Genomic DNA, 22389 nt, shown 5'->3' on the forward strand with positions numbered 1-22389 from the left:
CCACTGGCTTTTCTTCCTGAATTTCTTATACAGGAAACCACAAAGCCAGAAAGTTTAATTTTGGCATAAAAATGACCCTTAAAGAAAGGATACATCTTTGGAGTGTACAAGTAAAAACTAATTTTGCATAGCACTGTGGGTATGTGGAACAGATATTAACAGAGTATTAAGGGAGCTAAATGGAGTAACTAAAAAAGCTAGAAATTACACATTGCTAGCTGTATGTTGAGCAGTAAAAACATTGTTGGTGCATACAGCAGCCCAGCTTAATTCAACAGGAAAAGGCGCACAAGTCACTTGTTTCATTTAGTGCAAAGCTTGTAAGTTAAAAGCTGCACAGATTTTTAGATCTGCAGGAAAGGCTAGGTATACAGGTTTTTCTGTAGACATCCAAAAATCAGTAAGATCTAGGCAAGACGTGTGTATTAAAACATTAAATTTTTGTTTGTATATTCCTAATAAGGATAAGGAATCCTATTAAAAGTACAGAAGTTGCATGCTTATCTACCAGAAATCAAGCTACTTTACTGACATCCCTGCATTCTGCCTCTTCTGCACGTCTTGTTACCTCAGGTTTAGTCATTCTTGTAGCATCTTCTTTAACTTGTGCTATTCATATATGCCAGCCCAAACCAATTGTGCATTTAGGGGTAGAAGCAGATTCAACATGACAATAAGGCATATTGTTCAATTTGCAGTGTGTTTGGACCACCAAAGAATGCAGCTAGTTTAGCTCTGGTATTAAGTGGCCTCTTATTTGAACTTACTTCTGTACTATGCATGTGCGTGCTTTATCAGCAGCTGCATCCAGAATGAATATGCACTTAAGCAAAACTCAGTGAAATAAAATTATAGTAGAAGTTAAAGATTGCTTTCCTATTCACTGTTTACAGTGCCTAATGCAACAGGACTGCAATTCTTAATGAAGCTAGTGTGGGCTACCGTATTTTAAATATTTAATTGTATGCATTGATGCAATTCTTGGAGACAATGATATATATATCCATACAAAGTCTCTAGTTTGTACAGAGTAAACATAAATGCACAGACTGAGAATTCTAATTATGGGATATCATTATCTTTCACATGTCTGTTTATGTTGACTGAAAAATACTATATTGCATTTGAGAAAAAGAACCTGATATTATATTTGAAGATTACCGTACTGAAAAACACAGAGGAGTATTATTCTCGCAGCATTTGACAAGCAGGTGCTGAAAGAAGGAAACTCAAATAAAATTAACCACCTTTTCTGTCTTTGGAATTTAATAAAATTTGCAAGCTCCTAGATCAAGCTATTAGTTTCAATTTGTCCACTAACTCATGCACAGAAAGGAAAGTTTTTAGACAGTTAAGCAACCTTGTCAATTAGATGTTTAATGAATTAAGATGAACTCAGAGGCACTCTTAACTGGCATCTGTTGCTAAAGGAGAAGTAGCTACATTTCTCAAAGTTGCAAGTGTCACTAAATAGTACTCTATTAGGACTAATTTAATTTATTTTTTAAGACCCAGCTGTGACTTGTGGCTCTGATACCCTCCAGGAGTGGCATAGCAAGTCCCTAAGCAAAGCTTTTTATTCTGTTATTGCAAAAGTTTAGTACGTATTTGAAACTAGCTACATTTATATGAGATTGCTTTGGCTTTCTCCCCGATACATACGCTGCTTAATCACGTTCATTACTGAAAGTGTTTGATGGACAGAAGAACGTATTTCTTCTAATATCAGGCATATAAATACTTTGTGTTACAGCGCTTTAAAACGTGACCTTATTTCTTTTAGAATTCTTTGCTAATCCTGATGTTATATGCTTCCTGCAGATGTAAATGAATGTGAAGCTGAACCTTGCAAGAATGGTGGAATTTGTACAGATCTGGTTGCCAACTATTCCTGTGAATGTCCGGGTGAATTTATGGGAAGAAACTGCCAACACAGTAAGTATTATGATGATTTTACAGCTCTTTTTTAATGTTTATATTTTCTTTTATAGAAACAACCACATAATGCATAGAAATAGTTGTAGTCTGCAATAGATGATGCTTAAATAGCCATGATATTCTTTTCAAGATGAATGAAATACATGATATCAAATCTATCAGGCGTAAATTGATACGGTTTTCTAATATGGTGCTAACATGGAAATATTTGATATGTAAAATGATTAGCTAGGGTGTAGATGAAAAGAAGCAAATAGTGTCAAGAATAGCATAAAGAATAATATAAAGACTGATTCAGGCGAAGGGTTCATCTAGCCAAGTATCCTGTCCTCAACAGTAGTCATAAGCAGATGCCAGCAAGTGTAAGAACAGGCCAAGAATATATGACACCTTCTCGGAGCTTTCTCCAGCCTCCAACTATTTTCAGCTCAGGGGAGTTCCTGGGCCTGATATGTTTTGTTTTGGATTCATTTATTTATTTAGTACCTCAAAAAAGACCTCATTATAGTCCAAATGCTTGTCCAGTCTCCTTTGAATTCACGTAAACTTTTCTTATTCGTAATACACTCTGGCTGGGAATACCAGCAGGTTATCTACCCAATGTGTGGAAGTAAAACAGCTTCTTTTGTTTTGGTGCTGGTTCCTACTCGCCAGGGTTTGATAGCCCTGCATAAAAGAACTGTTGGGCAAGGAAGGGACTGCCCTAATGGGAGGACAAAAACAGACAGATGGAAGATGGACTCGCGGGAGAAATCTTACATGGTTTTGTTAATAACTTTGATTATGAGTGGACTGTAAAGATCTGATTCCTATAGTCAGAAGACACTGTGAATACAGAGGAGTCCTTCACATGTGAAAGACTAGAACTGGAATAGTAGAAATAGAATGAAATGCTATGGTACAAAGTGCAAGGTATCTGAACTTAAAAGTTAATAACCGCAGACAGGGTCTCATGAATCTGAAATAATATAGAAAAGAAAGCCTATCTGTTTTAGTGTATCCAAGGCTGATTGTCAGTTGCTGATACGATGGAGTTGTGAAAAAAGGCAAATGTAGTCCCAAGGTATGTCAGGCCTGGTACCTCATGGAGAAAAAAGAAAGTATTTGTGCTATTATACCAGATACCACATTCAAAATACCTGAAATTTTGTAGCCATGCACATTCGAAGAAGGTGATTTCAAATAAGAGCAGGTTCAGAAAGATCTAATAAGTATAGCAGGAAAACCTAGACTGTGTTGCAAGTTGTATACTAAATAAATGATGTAGTGGTTAGCAAACTGTAACAGAGGTGAAGAATATAATTTATTTTTCTATGTTCACATTGTAGAAGTGTGGGGAAGCAGGGAAGAAAAAAAAAAAAAAAAGGTGGATTAATAACCGCAAATGATAGGCTAGGAATTTTTTCATGTAGCTTCAGTGAGTTCCCAGATTTACAACAGACAAAAAAACTGAGGCATCCAACATAAAGTGTACAAAATTCTAGAGAGAAATCGTAGGTAAAAATTTGATTTGAGAGCTTTTACATGCTTAGATGTCTACCTTAGAGAATTTGTATGCAGTACTTAGTTACTAAATCTGACTCAAGAACTTTATGATATAAAAAGATGAACTTCTGTTAAAGTTTTATATAAAAGTTGTTGATGGATCATTTTATGTACTTCATTTATTAAGGGCAATTGAAATGCCATTTGGAATTCTGCTGGGAATCACATCCATCTCCTTAAGCTTTATCCCTTCTGGTTTTTGGATAATACAAAATTACAGAGTGATCATTATAAAAATTGCTCAGGTTATACATCATATGAGAACAATTTGCTCTTTTCCTAAAATGGATAGTCAGAGCTATAGAAAGTATAAGTTTCCAGTATATTGAACTAGCTAAAGAATTCTGCTAGTGTCAGTAAAGCATTATTGAATGGCAAAATAGGTACCTGTAGCCTGTCTTTTAGGTGTCACGGTGGGAGGCTTTTTATTCGTAAGCAAATCACCCAGTTACTGATCTTACCTATTTTCACTAGAAATGCTTCCATAGATAAGTGCTCACAGGTGTCACCCAGGACTCCATCATCCAGCCCATAGAGAAAAACAGTTTAAGATATTTGAAAGGATAATTCTCTTGGGTGTCAACAAATTTTTACAATTATAGTAAGTATAAGATTTTAAACAGCAGTCAAATTGCTTTGGTATAGATATTGTTGCTTTTACATACGTGTAACAAGAACAGTGATTCTTAAATGTGCTAGAGAGTAACAGCTGATTTGTTAGCTCCAGAGTGTGTGTGGCTTGGTAATTGAGTGGGTATAGCAATGCTACAGTGCAGTAGTAAAAGGATTATGTTCCTTACTTTCTCTGAGTAAAGGACAAGCATGTGGAATTACCAACTACCAGGTGTCTGAAGGACATAGAAGGAATGTAAAATTAGATGTGCTATAAAGAATTAAGAGAGAAGTAGTACATTCCTTACATCAGTAATTAGAAAATATTGTAAAATACAGGTATTTGAATACTTCAGTTATACCCCTCTGTACTCATACTATTCAGGTAAGTATATGAAGAGTTATAAATAAATAACAGATAATTAAGGATGGAAATAAGGTTTGTACTCACAGTAGATCATTAATGAATTGCCCCTGTGTGGGAACCTCACCACATTCTTCTCACACTGTGGTGCAATTCACAAACTTTTAGCATTCACTGCTTTTGAGCTAGCTTTAACACAGGTGACATTAAAATGTTAACTCTCCTTGTTATACCAATGTATTATTGGGCACTATACCAGCTCCTATAGCTGGGGTTGTGTACATCCATTTTTTTCATGAGAAGTTTTATATCATTACACCTAATTATGTAATTACATGTAGTAATTACACATTCTAATTACACCATTAGAGTATTACACATCTTTACAGTAATCATGTAATTAAATACTGTTACACTAATTATGTAAATGACTGATTGCCGTCTCAGAATTACCTCACACAGCTCAAGGATTGCTAGTCCACATCATAAAGTATGTGAAATATCCTAGATAGAAAAGAGAAAAGACTAATTATGTCATGCAGTCCATTTTCCTGTCGTTGCAAATCTGTTCTCTAGGATGCATTTTTTAATATTGCATGTAGATTGATATATCCCAAATAATGATGCTTTGTAATATTGACTTGTCATGTTACTCATCAGCTTAAAGTAGTTTGATGTCAGGGAGTTTTTCCTGGTGTTCAGATTAAATTTTCTCTCTCTGTCTTTTCTTTTTTTCCTTTTTTTTTTTTTTTTAACTTTAGCCCATTTCTCTTGGCTAGTCTCCTAAATATTTGCTTTCAGTTTTATCTCATGTTTAGCACTTTCCAGATTTGTGAAAATGGTTATATTATACCCAGATTCTGCAAGTTTGGTGAAACACCCACCCACGATGCTTCTGACTCATCCCAAGAGCCTCTCTGAATAACTAGTGCAGCTGAAGTGGGAGAGAAAGGCTTGTAGGCTTGTCTGAAACTGAGTACTGAGAGATTTCCTATGCCGCAACTCCTTCTGTTGGAATGGTTGGTTATAAAGAGTAGAGAGAACTTTTCAGGATTTGCACAGCTGTAACACTGAAGTGCCTCATTACTTTGAAGAGTAAACCACATTTGAACTACTATGACTATCACCTGTGTCTGCTTCTAAAGTGGATGAGGTTTGGGGTTGCTTTCTGAGGGCCCATGACGGTCTCAGAAGATAGGAAAGGAGATAGGAAAGGAGATGGGGCCAGCTGATCTCCTGGTTAGTTGATGTGACTCATGCTCCAACAGTGCTCCTGTTCCTTTTGGACCTTCTTATGTTTTATTTATATATCTTTCTCATTTTGAAGCGCTGGCCTATCCTCTCAGTTTTTTCAGAATAGATTTAAATTCACTCTTCTTCCTTTCTTGTTAGATACTGTCATCTGTACCCACTCAGGAGTATGTGATACTAAAATCAGCTGTGTCTCATTGCTGGAAAACATGAGATGAGGCAAAGTAAGAGTAACGTGGAGTACACAAGCACTGATGGCTTCCAAAAATATTGAGTTATTCTGGAATAAGTTTATCAACCTTTTAGAGGTCCTTCAGTGAGCATCTGGTATTTACAAATTTGTCTGCAGATGTTTAGTAACCACAGGATAGAGAGAGAGAAAGCCTTTTCCCATCCCATGAAAGTAAAAACTAAGCTATATTGTTTGCATATTACTTTCCAGGTTTCTCAAGTCCTCAGCATTTCCTAACTGGAGATGAAAATCCTACTGTTCTTGCACGCTGAACCTATTTCTTGCTTCTGTGCTGAATTCAAGCTATCAGTGATGATTACCTCCATTACAGCTTTCCTTCGTCTTAGAGTCTCCATAAATAAGTACTAGTTCCAGCACAGATTCTCCTGAGATTGAAGTCTTTTACTTGCTGGATCACAAAATTCTCTTGCAGGCAACAGGGAGCCACTTTCAGTGGTGTTTGACTGTTTTCATTATTCAGTACAAATCTATATTGTTAAAATCTCCCATGAGCAACCTAGATTGCAAATTGCAGTAATTTGTGAGTAGTTCCACAGATATTTTTTGTTCACATTTTTCTTTAGAAAAAGGTTGTCTACAGTGGACACCTAATTTCACCATTGTGCTTGTGGAGTTGTAGCTTGCTGATTGCTAAGTGTTGCTGCCATTAAAGCATATGGCAAAATTTCTCTTGTTTTTTCTTTGAAGAGGTGGTTAAAATTAGTCACTGTAAATATTTTTTACATATGCTGCAGCCCCTTAACCTCCTTTCTGCGTATTTCATGTACCCATATGTAGTGAGACTACATTTAGAACAAGTGTACCAGTGTGATTTGTCTAGCGCCTCACAAATCCTGCTAAGCAGTGTACCTTCACATTATTTTTGTTTGTTTCCTGTGCATGTACTTTAGTACATTACCATGTGTTTATACTGCACTTGGTCATCTTCTGCCTTCCTGTCTGTGGAAATTAAGGCAGCGTTTTTAATTTAAATGAAAACGTCCCTTCTTTCAGTGTCTTTCTTACTTAAAATAAAGAGGCTTTCAAGACTACTGTTTACATGGAGCCTTGTACTCCCAAACTAGTTGTTGTCATCCAGATCATTTTGATGTGCTGTGACTTTAGAATCTTCTTTCTTCTCTCTTTGTTTTGGCTCTTGGACATTTTTCTGTTTTAAAAATCATTTTCAGGAGTACAGGACACCTGCTACTTTCATGACTTGTAGTGTGGGAGGATGAATTAATTTCACAGTATTTTTGAACAGACTGTGTTGGTTCTTTTGGTGTCTTTTTTTCTATTTCCCTTCTAAGCATGTTTCCAAGGGAATGGCTTCATTTGCCGGGACTTTTTGGCATCAGGTATGTGTTATCTGAACTTCTCTGTTTGATGCTTACAGTCTTCACTGGGACATGATTATTATTCTCATCCCCAGCTCCAACTCCTACCAACCCTGACTCAGCAGCCCAGTGTTTCGGAAAGCCCCCACACTTAGGTTCAGAAAAATCCTATGCAAAACAAACATGACAGGGGAGCATCAAAAGTGCATAAGAAGAATAAAACAATTCATGAAACAAAAGCTGTATGTTCAGGGGAGCGTAACTTTTATTTAGGTATCTAAGTGGCCTTAACCATGCTATGAAATGATTATGGGAGCATCTTGTGTGATACCTTGTGTATTGCTGGCTAACAGGTCTTCTCCAGCTGCCCTGTGTTATGGTCAAAATTATGAGCAATGAAAACTGTGCATCTGGCTAAAATTTATCTTCCAAAAGCCTGTATTTTCAAAAAAAAGGATAAAAATGAGACCATATCATTTCCCTGAATTAATAATTAGAGCTCATAACAAGCTTTCTGGTGAATTCAGCTAGTGAAAATGTCAAGTTAACATTAAACTGTTGAACATTAGACTGCTTTAAAAAGATTCCCTTGCAACCACACCTCACCTCCTGAGTGCCTATTGGGGAACTTGGGTTTCAAAGTGTGAGATTTTTTAGGCACTTGTAATCTGCAGTATGTTGTGGTTTAAAGCTTGTAGTGAGCTACTGCAAAACTGAGGTCTTGAAACTCATGTAAGCCACAAACCTGGGAGTGTGGTAATCTCACGAAAGAAACTCCAGTCCAGATTGTCACCAGGAACCTGGAATTTCTGGGATTTTCAGACTTTAGAAAAACTTATATGGGGGGGGATCCCGCAGGCCAGTAACCTCTGAGAACCTGCTAATGCTGACAAAAGGTGATGTCCTAAGAGCACTTCCAAAGCTGTGAAGGAGTTCAGATGCTCTATAGTTCAAGATGTTAAATATTCTCATTGATATCTGCTAATTTTTCATATTTGCTGGGATAATTCTGGTTTTCATTTTTGATTAGCAAAAAAGAAGAATTGTATATTAAGAATTGAAGTTTCTTGAAATATAGGCTCCTGTATTTAAGTTAAGAGCACTGAAACCAACTACAGAAGAAGTACGTTAGCATATTGGTTGGTCCAAATATATGTTTACTTTTTTATATTGGAGTTTCTGTTCTATAAAGTTACACTCTGCTGATGTATGTAATTGTCAAGAACACTAGCCCTGACTTTCACTAGTATAATTCGCAAACAGCTGTCTATGGAAATGAGTAGAATCACAGCTATACAAAATCACTGGGAGATCAGAAGCAGACTGATTTCTTTTTATTGGTCATATCATTGTGGGTAATCAGTGTCACAATCTCTGCACATTCTTCATTTTCATTCTTCTCGCCAATATGTACTAAAAATTTTGTTAAAGCGCAAGCTAGATGTAAGAGAATTAGATGACCCATAGAGGGATGAACAAATTAACGGTGCCCTTAAACTTGATCAAAACAGGTTTTCTGTTCCTCTCTTGTTTTTCCAATTCATTAAATAGGTAAGCTCTTGTAACTACTTTAAAATTTCAGAAATTTCTAGACAGATATTTAATATTTGGTAGGAGCATGGGACAAAAAAATCCTACCCCTGTATTTCATTGCACCACATTGTAAAGTAGGAAATATTTGCAAACTGGCATAAGCCAGCCCTGCTGCCAACTGAAGCAGCCTTGCTTCAGCCCATCTCTGTCTTGATGCCTACGTGGCTGCTCATGCCCAGCTGCCATGTTCCCCCGTCACTGTGCCTCTCCAGTGCTGGACACTGAAAAAGGCCAGGGATTTGTCCCAGCAAAAGACTGACCCAGGAAATAAAAAACATCATTAATCAACCAGATCAATACCTTGATTTAGTGAAATGTACAGCCACATTTATACCGGGCTGATACAAAGGATGGGTGGCAGGCAAAGATAAATGGCAGGGGACAGAGCGTGGGTCTGAAATGAAGATTAGCACCAGCTGAAAAAGTAAATCAAGGTACTGTCTAGTGAAGAGAGTAGATACTGGGTTTCAATTCATGTCTAAGGCAAAGCTAAAATTTATTTTAATTTTTGTTTTGTTTCTTGTTTTGTTTCTCTTCAAAGACTATAATAGCTGGAAATAAAAAGAAAAAGCTAGAAGCTTCCCCTTGTTTGCCATGGATGCAGCAAATCAAAAAAAGTGAACATATACATTCCTGTTTGTCATTATTTGGGATACAAGCTCAGGACTAGCTGCATGGAAAAATTAAGGAGAATTTATAGATATGTATATGTGTGTGTATATGTGCACACGCATATCACCCTTAAAGAAATTAGTTCACTTTTTTAAGTGAACTTAAGTTAGGTTAGTTGATTTATTACTCGTATGATGTCATTGCTGGTTTAGGGAGTAAAGTGTGATTAGTCCTACAAAAATGGAAGAATGGAACAATTCTTGTGCCTGAAAAGAAATGTATCAATTTAATATAAATTTAATGGTAATAATTGATTTATGACCTCTGGATTACAGAAAGATCATATAGCAGAAACTTATTAGAAATATTTTTTGAAAATGCAAGAGGGGAAAATTCTTACATGTTGAATGTTATTTTAGCCTATTTAATTCCACTCAATCTTGGCAATTTGTCACATCCATTTTTTGAACTTATTATAAGAAGAAAAATAATTATTTAAGAGATTAAATAAATGCTAAAAGACAAGCTGAGTGCATCACTGGTAATGGTGATGCTTTTTCCTTTTCCTTTTCTTTTTCTTTTTTCTTTTTTTTTTTTTTTAACTATTTCAACTTAGCATGGGTGGAACACCGTTTATATAGCTGCATTGGACAAAACCCTCTTGAAGATCTTGCTGAAACTAATGAGGTTTGCTGAGGGTATATAGTTCTGAGAATATGGTTTGGCTAGCATGTCTGTGTAATATATAGGTATGAAAGAGCAGAGAGGCAGAAAATTTTACAGAAATGACAGAATACATTGTTAAAAATGTAATGTTCTCCCAGGCATTTCGGTGACCTAGTGAAAAATACTAATCAAACTCTCATGCTTTTAATATTGAGTCTTCAAACAACAAAGCGCAGACAGGCCCTTCCACTACAGACCCTTTTTGTCCAGGCATCCCATTTAGGACACAAAGGTGTGCAAAGTTAGGCTCAACTAATCTGTTGCTAGTTAGACCAGAATTGTAGTTTTTCCTTTCAGCACAATAGGAAAATGAGACTGAACTCTCAGTATTTGATGTTGAAACAAAGTCTGCAGTACTGTGCCTTTGGGTATGTTTTCATCTTGGTCCTGGTGTACTATACAGAAATGTCTCGCTCTAAAAATTCTTTTCTCAGTATCTTAAAGTGATTTGGCAGTAGAGGGTACAATTTTCATTGTGTCCTCTGACAGAAGCTCCTTGTACGATATTCAGACAAGCTCCTGGGACCAACAGGCATATTTTAGACATTTAATCATCTCCTTGCTACGTGAGTCTCCTAGTACAGCTTTTGGGTTGTGTCGATAACTCCATTATGAAATCAACCCCATTTTCTAGCATGTGTAACTTGACTTTGTAGCATCTCATTTTAGCTTGAACTGCTTTATTGCAGAGACATCTTTTCCATGTTTTCTTGCTTCCACCTACTGATCTGTCTCTCTTCAGCTTTGTGTCATTCTTGACTCATGGTGCCCCTTAATTACCCTCTGTAAGGAGATAGGAAGGTTGTGTTGGGGTGAGGATGCCCTTCCCCTACCTGTCTTCCACCAGTTTGTTTCTGAAGACTGAGGAAACAGGATGACCCTACGTTTTCTGTAATGTGCTGCATGACTGATATTAACAAAAAAGTAGAGGAGAAAAAAAACTTATTTTAGAAAAATATCCTCTCTTCCTGTGTAGGAAGAACTTTCGTGTGCATTTTTGTGTGGCAAAGCCTATGCCAATGCATATTTCAACATTTCTAAGCCTTAAAAAAAAAAAAATTGCAGCACACTTATTTTCGAAGTAGCCTCTATAGCTGTTAAGAGCTCGGTATGGGTCATAATGCATGTTCGTTTTCAAGTCCTCCTCACAGAAATGAATAATAATTTGCAGGTAAAGAATTGGTACTATAAAAAGAAATAAAAGCCAGACTGTAGCCAGAAGAAGCAAGCTGAAAAAAAATTACTGGTTATTATGACTAAAAAAAAGTCCTTAGGAGTATGGAAAAGCACCTTGAATGAAAGCACTAATGATTATAAATATATGAAAAGAACAATTTACAGCTGCAGCAGGCTCAATAAAGTTCCCACTAGCCAAGTCACAAGACCATTTTTTCTGTTTTAGCTATTAGTTCGGTTGGAAAATATCTTATTTTAAGGCTTAGTTTTTATAAAGTATAGGTCGTTTATTGCATAATATAAATTCCTCACAGAGGGTCACAGAGGGTTTGCCATCTGAGTCAGCTGGATTTAGTCTGTTGCTACACTTTGGTAGACACAGACATGATGGAAGAGAATAAGACCGTCTCTAGGACCATCTAAGCTTCTCATAATGAAACTGCCTTGACATTTGCTATAGTGAACGATGGAGCAAAGGGTAGAATTCCAGGTGAGTATGGCATAAACCTTGCAAAAGGGGGAGGTTTGAAAGCTGATTCACATTTTGGAGATTCATTTGGACTCAAAATTCAAGCCAAGCTGAGAAGGGTGAAAATCCATGTAAACTAAAATGAAAATGGAATAAAACATAGTTCCATGAGCCCTAAATGAACTAAAATCTCCAAGATCAGCCTAGCTCCCACCTGCAGCTTTCAGAAGGAGAAGGGAATGCAATCTGTTCAGTGATCATGCCCTGCTGAGGCAAAATTCACAACTCCTGCTGGTTTGGGCAGACGGAGAGTCCAGCAACGCTCCTCTTCCAGACTTTGGTGCAGTGATGCGTAATACACCTAGGAGGGGAATGAGATGCTAGTAGTTTACATCTATTTTAGCCCCTGACCACCACTATGCTCATTTGTTGCATTCCATTAGATAATCTGGTGGCTTAAAAAAAAATGCAGACCATCTCCAGCATCTAACCGTTGATTATATACAGAAGAAAAAGCAGCATGTAGTTCATCACAACTTAGTCTGCTTTTTAGCCTTTTCAGGGTTCAGCATTGGAGAGGCAGTCATTCACTGCCTGCGACATCTGAGGCAAACGGCATACTTCTGCGGCTGCAGGCTGCTACATAAACAGTGGCCTTCAGCCTAAAAGCTGCCCCGGGTGGGTGAACCCCTGCAGCTTGGTGGATCAGCAGCCACGGTGTTATGTAGTCAAGGCTGTCACCGCTTTAAAATAAATGAAGAGGTGAACAGATATGAAAAATTCTACAGCAGCGCAATACCAAAAAAGAAAGGCTTAATGTCTTTCTGACATGCTGTATGTAAACTGAGACTCAGAATGAGGCAAGTAAGTCTTCAAAGGAAAGTGTAATTGAAACTTTCAGAGTTCACAACTATCTTAAAGGATTATTACTGTGCTGAGAAAAACTGAGTTACTCTCAGTTCAAACCCTTTTCATTTATATCTGTGATTGTTTTCTACTATTAATGATAAATGCTATTTAGGCAGCTTTTCGGTTTGTTGTAGTTACTTAGAAATTTTGTTTACAAAAAAGATGTGAAACTTTAAACCTTTAAAAATGATGATCCATTCCTAATCCAGTGAAGTCTGTTTGCTAGAGAAATGAAATTAGCTGAGCTTACTCATACATACAATTTTCCTTTGCTGACAAGTGTCTGTAGTTGATACAGTTGATAGTTATGTTACATGCCTTCACTGAATATGAGTTTCAGTGTGTAGTTTATAATATTATATCTGTTGTTATTCTAGTTATATCTCTATTCCAGTTTGTTCTCATGTTGCTGAATTCTAATTTTCCTAATTAGTCTGTTCCTGGTCTTATGCAATCCATTTTTACCCATCCATGTTTTGAAATTTCAGCTTAAGCATAGCATAAAAAGTAACCATATTGTAATTCTCATTACATCAAAATTAGAGAAAAACAAATATTACCGGAAAAATTATTTCCTAGTATACCCTTGACTTTGCAAGCAAATTTGTATCCTCACATCCCACTCTGTCCAAATGTGATTCTTTCTTTTTCTGCAAGGTTTCTAAAAAGTGTCACTTGTCTTCTGGATAGCAGTAGAACTTCCATACAGGAAGTTATGTACAGATTTTACTGTGCTTACTGAAACCTCTTCCTCTTCTACTTTTCTTCGTACTGTACCTTCCAATCTATGAAAATTAAGTCAGTGACAGTGCCTTCTTGGATCCATCAGTGTCAACGCATGAAGAAGTCTTAAAATTCTTTTATATTTTTCACAGTATCTTTAATTTTTCCATTAGGTGCAAAATTGAATAAGTGTTATTTTTTTGTTCATTCTTTGACTTAATAAGTCGTTTCCTTGATAAAAAGCGTGATTAGGACAATCCTCAAATTTTAAATTCCTCTCCCAGAATGAATGAGGTGATCCATTCAGTGTCATCTCATCTGTATTGAAGTCAATGTCAGAACTCCCACTGAGTTCTCTGCAAGGTTCTCTGGGGTGCAAATTATATGGGGACCTTGAAAAGCTGTGCCTTAGCCTTAGACATGCAAATATAACTGTTGGAAATAAAATATTATTTAATAATGAAATGCAGCATGGTCAGTCCCTTAACCTAAGAAGTTAAATCTCTCCAACACCAACTGCACATTGATTTAAAGACTGATACAGTAGTAAGGTAATTCTGGTTTTTGATACCGTTCAGTATTGATATTCAGTGACAGAGAATCCTAATCTTAGATGCCATGACATATTTTAAAGGTGGGGTTTGATTCCCTATGGAAAGCCTAATTGGCAGTCATCATGCATCCTAGTGACATTTGTGTCACCTTTGCCTCCTGTACAAAGTAGAAAGAGAAAGAGACCCCAAAGAATTCACCAAGATAGTTTGCTCTGTAGGGAGTTGCCTAAGTTAGTCTGTATGAAAAGTTGAGGAAAAGTGTAAGACTCAAAAGTACCCCTCAAAGAGCGAAAGGTGTCTCTAGACCATAGGGGCACCTGCCTGAAGGTCCCATCGTATAGACAGGAATATAATACAAAAGAGCACTTCCTTACAGGGAGGCAGACTGGTCACTGCACGTGTGTGGCCTAAAGATGGGGCCTAGCAAAAAGGATGGGGCCTAGGAAAAGCAGGTTCTGGTCTTGCATGCAATTAGCATTTTTTTATGCATAGTAGAACATCTTCGTAAGAAGACAGTGTGATAGTCCCAACCCATAATTCCCAACAGACCAGTGGCTGGGGCATTCTGTGGGAATATGAATAAAGTGTGATTTCAAATTTGATCAGATAAAGAAGAAATCTGAATCATTCTCTTATGCATACTAGTCCTGTTCACCTATACTTACCTCTTGAAACCCCCAAGTCAAGCTGCTCTATTTTCCAAACTTCAGTTTATTCTTCTTAGTTTTGTCACAAATGCATGCTTGCTGAAGAGATACTGCATTTAAGTGCACATATTCCACCTTGCAGTGGATTTTGTTTTGTATTACTGAGATTAGATGCTCTTGTGCAAGACAAAAAGTTGAGAAATGCAGAAATTCCTTTGGTCTGTCAGTCCTGTGAAGTAGCAGGTCAGCATCCCTCAGTGCTACCAACATTGCAATTACTTGGCACATGTTTATCCGAAAGATTTCAATTCACGCAAAATTTTGCATAGGGATGCATAGACAAGTAAGGCATTAACATGTTTCCAGGGTAATATGAGCTTTTTTGCACCATCACTGTGGACAAAAATAGGACTATTGTGAATTTAAACTGAAATGTATACATTTTTATACCATAGCAGTAACGGTTTTTGAGAAGTTGTTATAAATAGATTGTTAACCAAAGGTGTAGTATATTTGCTGCTTTACTGAATCAAAAGAATCAAACAGCTTGTCTGTGGTAATTACCTTGTAGTGCTTTTGTATGCAGCTTTATTTGGAATTTCTTAATATGGTGTTGTCAGCAGAGTGGGTTCTCGTGGCTCTCACTGAGAGCAGAGTTGTGCTAGTTTATGTATTGCTGATAGGTAACTTCTCCTTTGCCTTTATAGTATATCATTTTGTGAATAAATCTCTTTACATAGCTGTATGTGAAAGTTACTAAGTCAATCTATAACTTTCTAAATGGCTAGACATTTTTTAAGTAAGGTAAGAGGATTTTATCCACAATAAATTCAAATCTTTATTTATGCAAGTATTTTAAAAGTTCCATTGGAAGAAACAGGAAAATGCTAAAAGACTTGGATTTTGGTGACTGGATGGTGTTGTTTAGTATGTCCTATCTCTGCTCTAAACAGCTGCAATATAAAAGTACAGCTTTCTAGTGGCTTCATTGACAATGTTTATTTTAGAGGATTTTCAGGACAGGGAATATTATTTGTTAGTTTGTCAGCTTAAAAAGTACTACGCTTTTCTTGGCAATCCTGTAACAAACGTTTTTCTTTCCATGTAATATTAAGCTATTGGATAATTAAGTTTCCTACAGAATGCCGAGTAAAGAGCCTATAAACTATATTAAAGGGAGATGCCTTCTGAAATAGTAGCTTTTTCAAGTCTAGTTTCTATTCCTAATTGAACTGCTGTACTTATTTATTATGTATGCAGTGTGTTTTCTTGGGGAGTCATTTTTTAAATAGGCTATTAACATGAATAATATAATGGATTCCTAACTAGATTTCACTAGCATTTTATTGCTAATTTCATAAGAACATAAAAAACATCATACTGGGTCAGATGGTTCAACAGTCTGTCTGGCCTGCAATCCTGACTCTGACAGTGGCAATGACAAATGCTATTTAAGGAGAGCATGTGCTCTCTTGGCCACTTTCTTGCATTTATTCTTCTTGTATCTGCTCCAGGTTCACAATTTTTATATTAGGAATATTAGAGGATACATCCTTGACTATTCTCTTTAGTATCATCTATGGACCTATTGCATATGAATTTGTCTAATCTCTTTTTGAACCTGTTGAATCTACCCCTGAAACTTCTTGTGGCAGGGCAGCAGACTTCAGAAACTCACTACCCACTGTGCGAAGAAGTATTTTCTTTTATATGTGTTAAGCTGATATATGAATTTCAGTAAGTGCTCCCTAGTTTTAGTATTGTGGGATGTGATGAACAGTATGGCATTCACCTTGTCTACCACCTCCATGTTTCTGTTAAATTCAATCATACCCCTCCTCAGCCTTCTCCTCTCCTACTGAAAAGTGCTACATTTTTTTATTCTCTTTTCATAAGGTAGATGCTGTATCTCTTTAATCATTTTAATTGCTGTTTTGTACACCTTCTCTAGCTCCACTCTGTCCTTCCAGACACTGGAACTGCAGAGTATGGTCATACAAGTTTCATATACCTTCAAAATGATACTCTATGTCTTGTTCAAAATGCCTAACTTTGTGTCGGCTTTTTGGCTGCTGCTGCATGTTGAGCCAATGATTTCAGAGAATTGTTGATGATGACTCTGAGATCTCTATTCTGAGTTGTAACTGCCATTTCCAAGTTCAGTATTGTGTAGGCACAGTTTAGGCTTTTTTTCCTGGATGTATTATCTTCCATTTGTGTACACTGAGGTTTATCTGCCACCCTTTTGCCACTCACTCAATTTTTGTATGTCTTTCTGGAGCTCACCATCAGAGTGGCATTTGATCAAGAAAGCTACCTTCAAACCTGTTGATTTCCCCATTCACACTGTTCTCCAAGTCACTGATGAAGAAGCTGAACAATACTGGTTCCAGCACTGATCCCAGGGGATCCCACTGCTGACACTTCATCCTCAAAAGTTCCTGTTCTTTAATTAGATTTCAGTTTATAAAAGGACCTTTCCTTCAATCCCTGGCAATAGCCTTCTATGTGGAACCTTCCCCAGTGCTTTCTGAAAATCCAAGTATACTATGTCCACTGAATCCCCTTTATTCCTGTGTTTATTGCCACCATTAAAGAACTCCAACAGGTAAGTGAGGCAGGATTGCCCTTTGCAGAAGCCATGCTGGCTCTTTTCCAACAGATTGTCTTTATCTAGGTACTTGATTGTCTTTATCTAGGTACTTAGTGATCCTGTTCTTAGCTATAGACGCAGAAGCTTACAAGGCACAGAAGTAGAGTCACCTTTCTCTAGTTCCTACAATGCACCCAAGACCTTTTTTTTAGATAAGAGCAGAGCATTGATTTATCATTGTATCCCTGTAGTGAGAGCCTCTGAATCTGGTTTCTTCATCTATGCAAAATTTCTAGAAGCACTAAGTAATAAAACTACATTAACACTGGAAAAAAGCAAGTCATTATTAGGTGACAAAAAACTCCAAAAACCCTTTTGATGCCTTTTTTTTTTGTAAATCCTCAGACAATCTAAGAACTGCCTAACTTTTTCCCCAGCATAAACCTTATAGACCAAGTAATAGACAAGACTGAATCTTACAACCTAACTATAAAGTTATGAAGAGAGTATTTGGTAATGGAAGCACATGATAGTCACTTAGCAGTAATAGCACTATTGAGAAGTAGAACATAATATTCAATTTCTTTATATTTGATTAGTTCAGGAAGACATTGCTTGCACATATGAAGTGTGTTGACCAGTATGATAACAGAATAATGTGTTGCTATTTGCTGAGATGCTGCATCAGCACAAAAACATTTACTCTGTTGGGGAATATCAGCAAATAGGTAGCAATTCTTCCCATTACTGTCTGAAAAGTTATCTTCTGTTGCATGGAACTTAACTAATCACTTCATTTTCATGTCAGCTCCTAGAGATTTGAAGCTTAACATAACATCATTTGAAAAGTTTGCTTGTCTGGAAGTGTCTGTGTGCTCATTAGTTGCTGCTGATGCAAATTGGTAAAGATGTTGCCTTTGACATACGCTATTTTATGTGGAGACATGAAGCAAGATTAATCATATTCTTCACCTTAGTGCCAAGTACCACAGTAGCTAGTAATGTATTTTGAATCACACTTCTGAAATAATAGCAATAATAATAAAGATGTTTGTAGGTCAGGAAAATCCATTTTGTTTTGTTTTAATTCTGTGAAGCAAGCTTATGGAGATAAATGCTTTATGTGCTTTTAACCAGATTTCAGAACTGAATGGCTCTATAAATGCACCATGGCCAGGCAAAAATGTGCTATTCCATTGTGTAGTTAAGAGTCACTGGGAAGCTATAACCTCTGTGACTTTACATTTTTATCTGCTATCTAAAACAATAAGTGACATTGTATGTACTACAAGTCTACTGAAGTAGATTTTTATACTAGACTTCAGTCTAGTAAAGTGAGCTTTTGTAAATTCATTTCTGTGTTTTTATTTCACATAGTGATGGACTAGAAAGAGGGACACATGGTCTGTTACCGTGTCTCAGAGGAAGTACTGATTAATTTTAAATTCCTTCAGGGGAAACACAAATATTCATTTGTCCTTGCCCTTGGGGTTAGTCTTCAAAACAACAATTAACATGAGTTGCTACAGCCATGTTACTCAGTATGATTCAGATCAAAACACTGGATTGTGCAAAAACCACTTGAACTACATAGATTAAGTGAATAATTTGATTAGCTGCAGAATAATTAAAATAGCAACAGATGAAAAGTGTGAAGTTCAGCTTGTGGCCTGCAGCTGTATCCCCGCTACACTATGCTCATCACAACCCTCAAAGTCCAATTCATACAATGAAGGTTGAATAGCTAAAGTCTAAAGCACCCCTTCAGTTGAGCTAGAGATTTTTAGTTATGGATAAAGATCCGATTAGCATCACCAGATTTATAGCTAATGTAGATGTGTAGTATTCATCATCCCTTTGGGGAAATGGTGACTTTTATATTCATATTAGAGTTTTACAGAATTCTTGTGTTTAAAAAGTCAATGTTTTGTACACAGTTCTTGCATTGCTTAGGACTCATTCCAAGTGAAAATCTCTCTCTGTGTAGGAGGGACTGTAAAAAGCTTAGGCTTTGCTTGTGTTTAAAAGTGATGGATTAAGAGATGGGATAAGAAGCAAGAGCTGCCAGTGAGGAAAAAGTAAAGAAACTCTCATGATCCTGAGAGAAGAAGAGATGGCATTAAGAATGTCCTTGACAAAAAAAAAGAAACAAAAAAACAGAGGCCAGTTCATTCAAAAAATGTATTTGTAGGAATATGCCTGCTGTGTTTATGTTATGTGCAGCTGTATTGAAACATTGCTAATCAGTGCTCCTGGACTACTGAAGCCAAGCCAGGAGACAACTCATCAGAGAATGAGCTGGGATATGTGACTCAGTCCTTCACAACAGGAATGTCATAATACCTCCAAACGATATGTTTACTTTGCGCAACTCTGACCAAAGTAAACTGAATATAAAAAAAACAAATAGAGCACTTCCAGTAAGTTAAGACTTTATCTCTTCTTCAGTCTGTCAGCCTATGCATTTACATATATGGTCTACATACGCATGCAAAAACAGGATCTTCTGGAAAATAAGTCTCTTTGACTGACAGTCAAACTCTGCCTTCTCCTGAAAATGAAGATGTGATTGCTGTATTTAGATGTAATGAAGAATTGAAAATTCTTCAAATTTCTTAAATGTACTAATTATCCATGTGGTAACAGCAAAATTTTAATTTGGTGTATGTCCCGATCCAATATCGGGAGGTTTTCATTACAATCCCAAGGATGAGATTAAGACACTAAAACCGGTCAAATATCATACAAGCTTTTAGCTTTATTTTCCACGGAGTGGGGGGAAAAGGTGGGGAAAGGCAAAGGGGAGGTAAGAGAAAGAGAGAGAGAGAGAGAAAGCGGTATCACCACCCATGGATCCAGCGGCGTCCCGTTGGTCCTCTTCACCCTGGGCGTAAGTTTTAGTGATGTGCATGCAGTAATTACAACTCGAGAAGGGTCCGACCCTAGGTTCCCGCTGAAAAGTTCGGTGCCAAATCAAGGCAATTTAAATAAATAAATTGTAATGACATGCGTGCACTAGTTACAGCTCGAGTTGGGTGCCTCCGAAGAGGGACCCCGAACAAAGAAATCCCTGGGCAATTATACTTTCCAATCTAAGCTCTCCACCCTTCACACAGTAGTTTGGACCAATAGTAATATTTAGGTCTGGGGTCTCCTGCTCCTTATTGGGTCCCTAGGTAGGTTGTTTACTGTTGCGGTTTCTGCTGACAGATGTGTCTTCATTCTTCAGGTCCTGCCCTTATCCCTCAAGGCCCTGACAAATTAGCACTGCCCCAGCAGTGATAGTAGGTGTTATCCCCCAAGGTCCAGACAAAGGGGATATAATCTGGACCCCGAGATAGTCCAGACCCCTCCCTAATCAGCACTGTTTCAGCAGCGAGAGGAGGCCCTGCTCCCCAGGGTCCTGGCACCCAAGCGGGCCTCACTTCAAAGCCTTAACATCCTCCCTCCCGGAGTGTGAAGCATAGGAATGCAAACTGCTGGTAACTCCCTTACCATTCCTGCCTGCACCAGCTCTGGGGCCCTTTCTCACTGAACTAGGGAGTGCGGCCTAAGGCTTCCGCAAATTTAGCTACTGATGCTAAGCAAGTTTTATAGAAGTTGTGCTAAACGGCAATAATTTACAGTCCAGGTCCCAAAGTCTCTGCCCGATCGTGGTCTGGTTCAGCACAGGTTCGGTGTGTCCTGGGTGGTCGCAGGGAGACCATTTCGGGGGTCACAGCAGCTTAGTCCTGTTTCTGCCAGGGACAGATGGCTTGTTCGGGGTTATGGTTTGCTTGCACCTTATGTACCAAGAAATGTTTAAGGCAAAAGTTCACTCATCTGTCTGCCACAGTGTAGGAAACCAAACAGAATATCTGTATATCGGGTGTCAGTCTAAAAGACTGTGACTAACTGGGACTGAAATGTATTTGTACTTAACTTTAGCCAGATAAATATGAACAGCAAGCAGTTGTGCAAAGTGTTCTGCTTACGAATGGCTTGCAGACAGAAAAAGTGCTAAATCAATGAGCAAATTATTTATTATTATTATTTCATATAGTACTGTATATTACCAGATAAAGTGAGCTACTCTGGGCCAAATCCTCAGCCACTATAAATCAATATTACTGAGAAGTCAACAGAACTATGTCAGATTATTTCAGCACAGATTGGAGCCCACTATGTTGGTTTGACTTTGCAGAATTTACCAGATTGCAAAAGGATCTGCAGTTACAACTTTAGATACAATATAGACAGAGCAAGGAGTCGCTTGGTATTTCTATGCAAATAGCTTTCTGAGGTTTGGTATGTGTATTTCAACATGAATTACATAGTAATTGCATATAGCAATTGTCATATCAACTTCTTTAATTATTGTCTTTTTCAATAGAAAACCAAAAATCTGGCAAACTATTTGCTTGCTGTTATGCTCATCTCTTCTTTGGTATCTGTTTTTAAAACATGAAGTCGCACTATATTAACTGTCTAGTAAATGTCTTTGCAGAAAAATGTGTCATTATATATTTTTAATGTGATGTCTTTTCAGTGTTTTTAAGACCTGTCTGACTCACTTCACTCAACATTAGCCTCTTAAAGTTACGTACTAAGTTGAAGATAACGGTCTAGGCTCACTCCTTAGTTGGTAGAAACAGAAAGGATGGATCACATCTGTTTCAAACACCTACTTCAGAGATCGAATAATGGAAATCATGGTTTAGAGATGCCCAGTTCTTTCCACAGGTAATAGAAAGAGCCTAAACAACTAGCTCAGAATTGAGACCTAACTTTAAGGTGGTTGAAGTTGGATGGGATGAATCTTATCCATTATTTTTGCATTGTTTGATTAGCTATTTCTTAATATAAACATTTTGGAATAGTATCCTCTTTATGGTGAAAAGAGATGTTGATAAAAAATAATGGGGTAGAAAATCTCTATATATGCATGTTTGATTTATGTTTAAAATATTTCATGGAGTCACAGGTACAATGTTTCATTTTACTACAGAGCTATAGTAATGAAAGACTTCTTTTACTGCACATGTTCAAAGATTACTTTGTGAATCTTCATTCTGAATCTCTTCCACCCTAATAAAAGTCCGTGACCTTTAAATTAATTCTGTATTTTA

The 22389-nt window shown here is 37.2% G+C and overlaps 1 protein-coding gene across 2 annotated transcripts in view; it reads left to right on the forward strand.

The window, feature by feature from the left end:
• Window positions 1–22389, forward strand: part of LOC112987221 (EGF-like repeat and discoidin I-like domain-containing protein 3) — a 262428-nt gene that overhangs the window by 149963 nt on the left and 90076 nt on the right. For both annotated transcript variants that reach the window (XM_026106998.2, XM_026106999.2), the window contains one exon: window positions 1822–1935. In XM_026106998.2, the coding sequence (XP_025962783.1) occupies window positions 1822–1935 (114 nt within the window). The remainder of the gene's footprint in view (window positions 1–1821; window positions 1936–22389) is intronic.

This window comes from Dromaius novaehollandiae, chromosome Z (assembly GCF_036370855.1).
Source record: "Dromaius novaehollandiae isolate bDroNov1 chromosome Z, bDroNov1.hap1, whole genome shotgun sequence".
Classification (NCBI taxonomy): Eukaryota; Metazoa; Chordata; class Aves; order Casuariiformes; family Dromaiidae; genus Dromaius; species Dromaius novaehollandiae.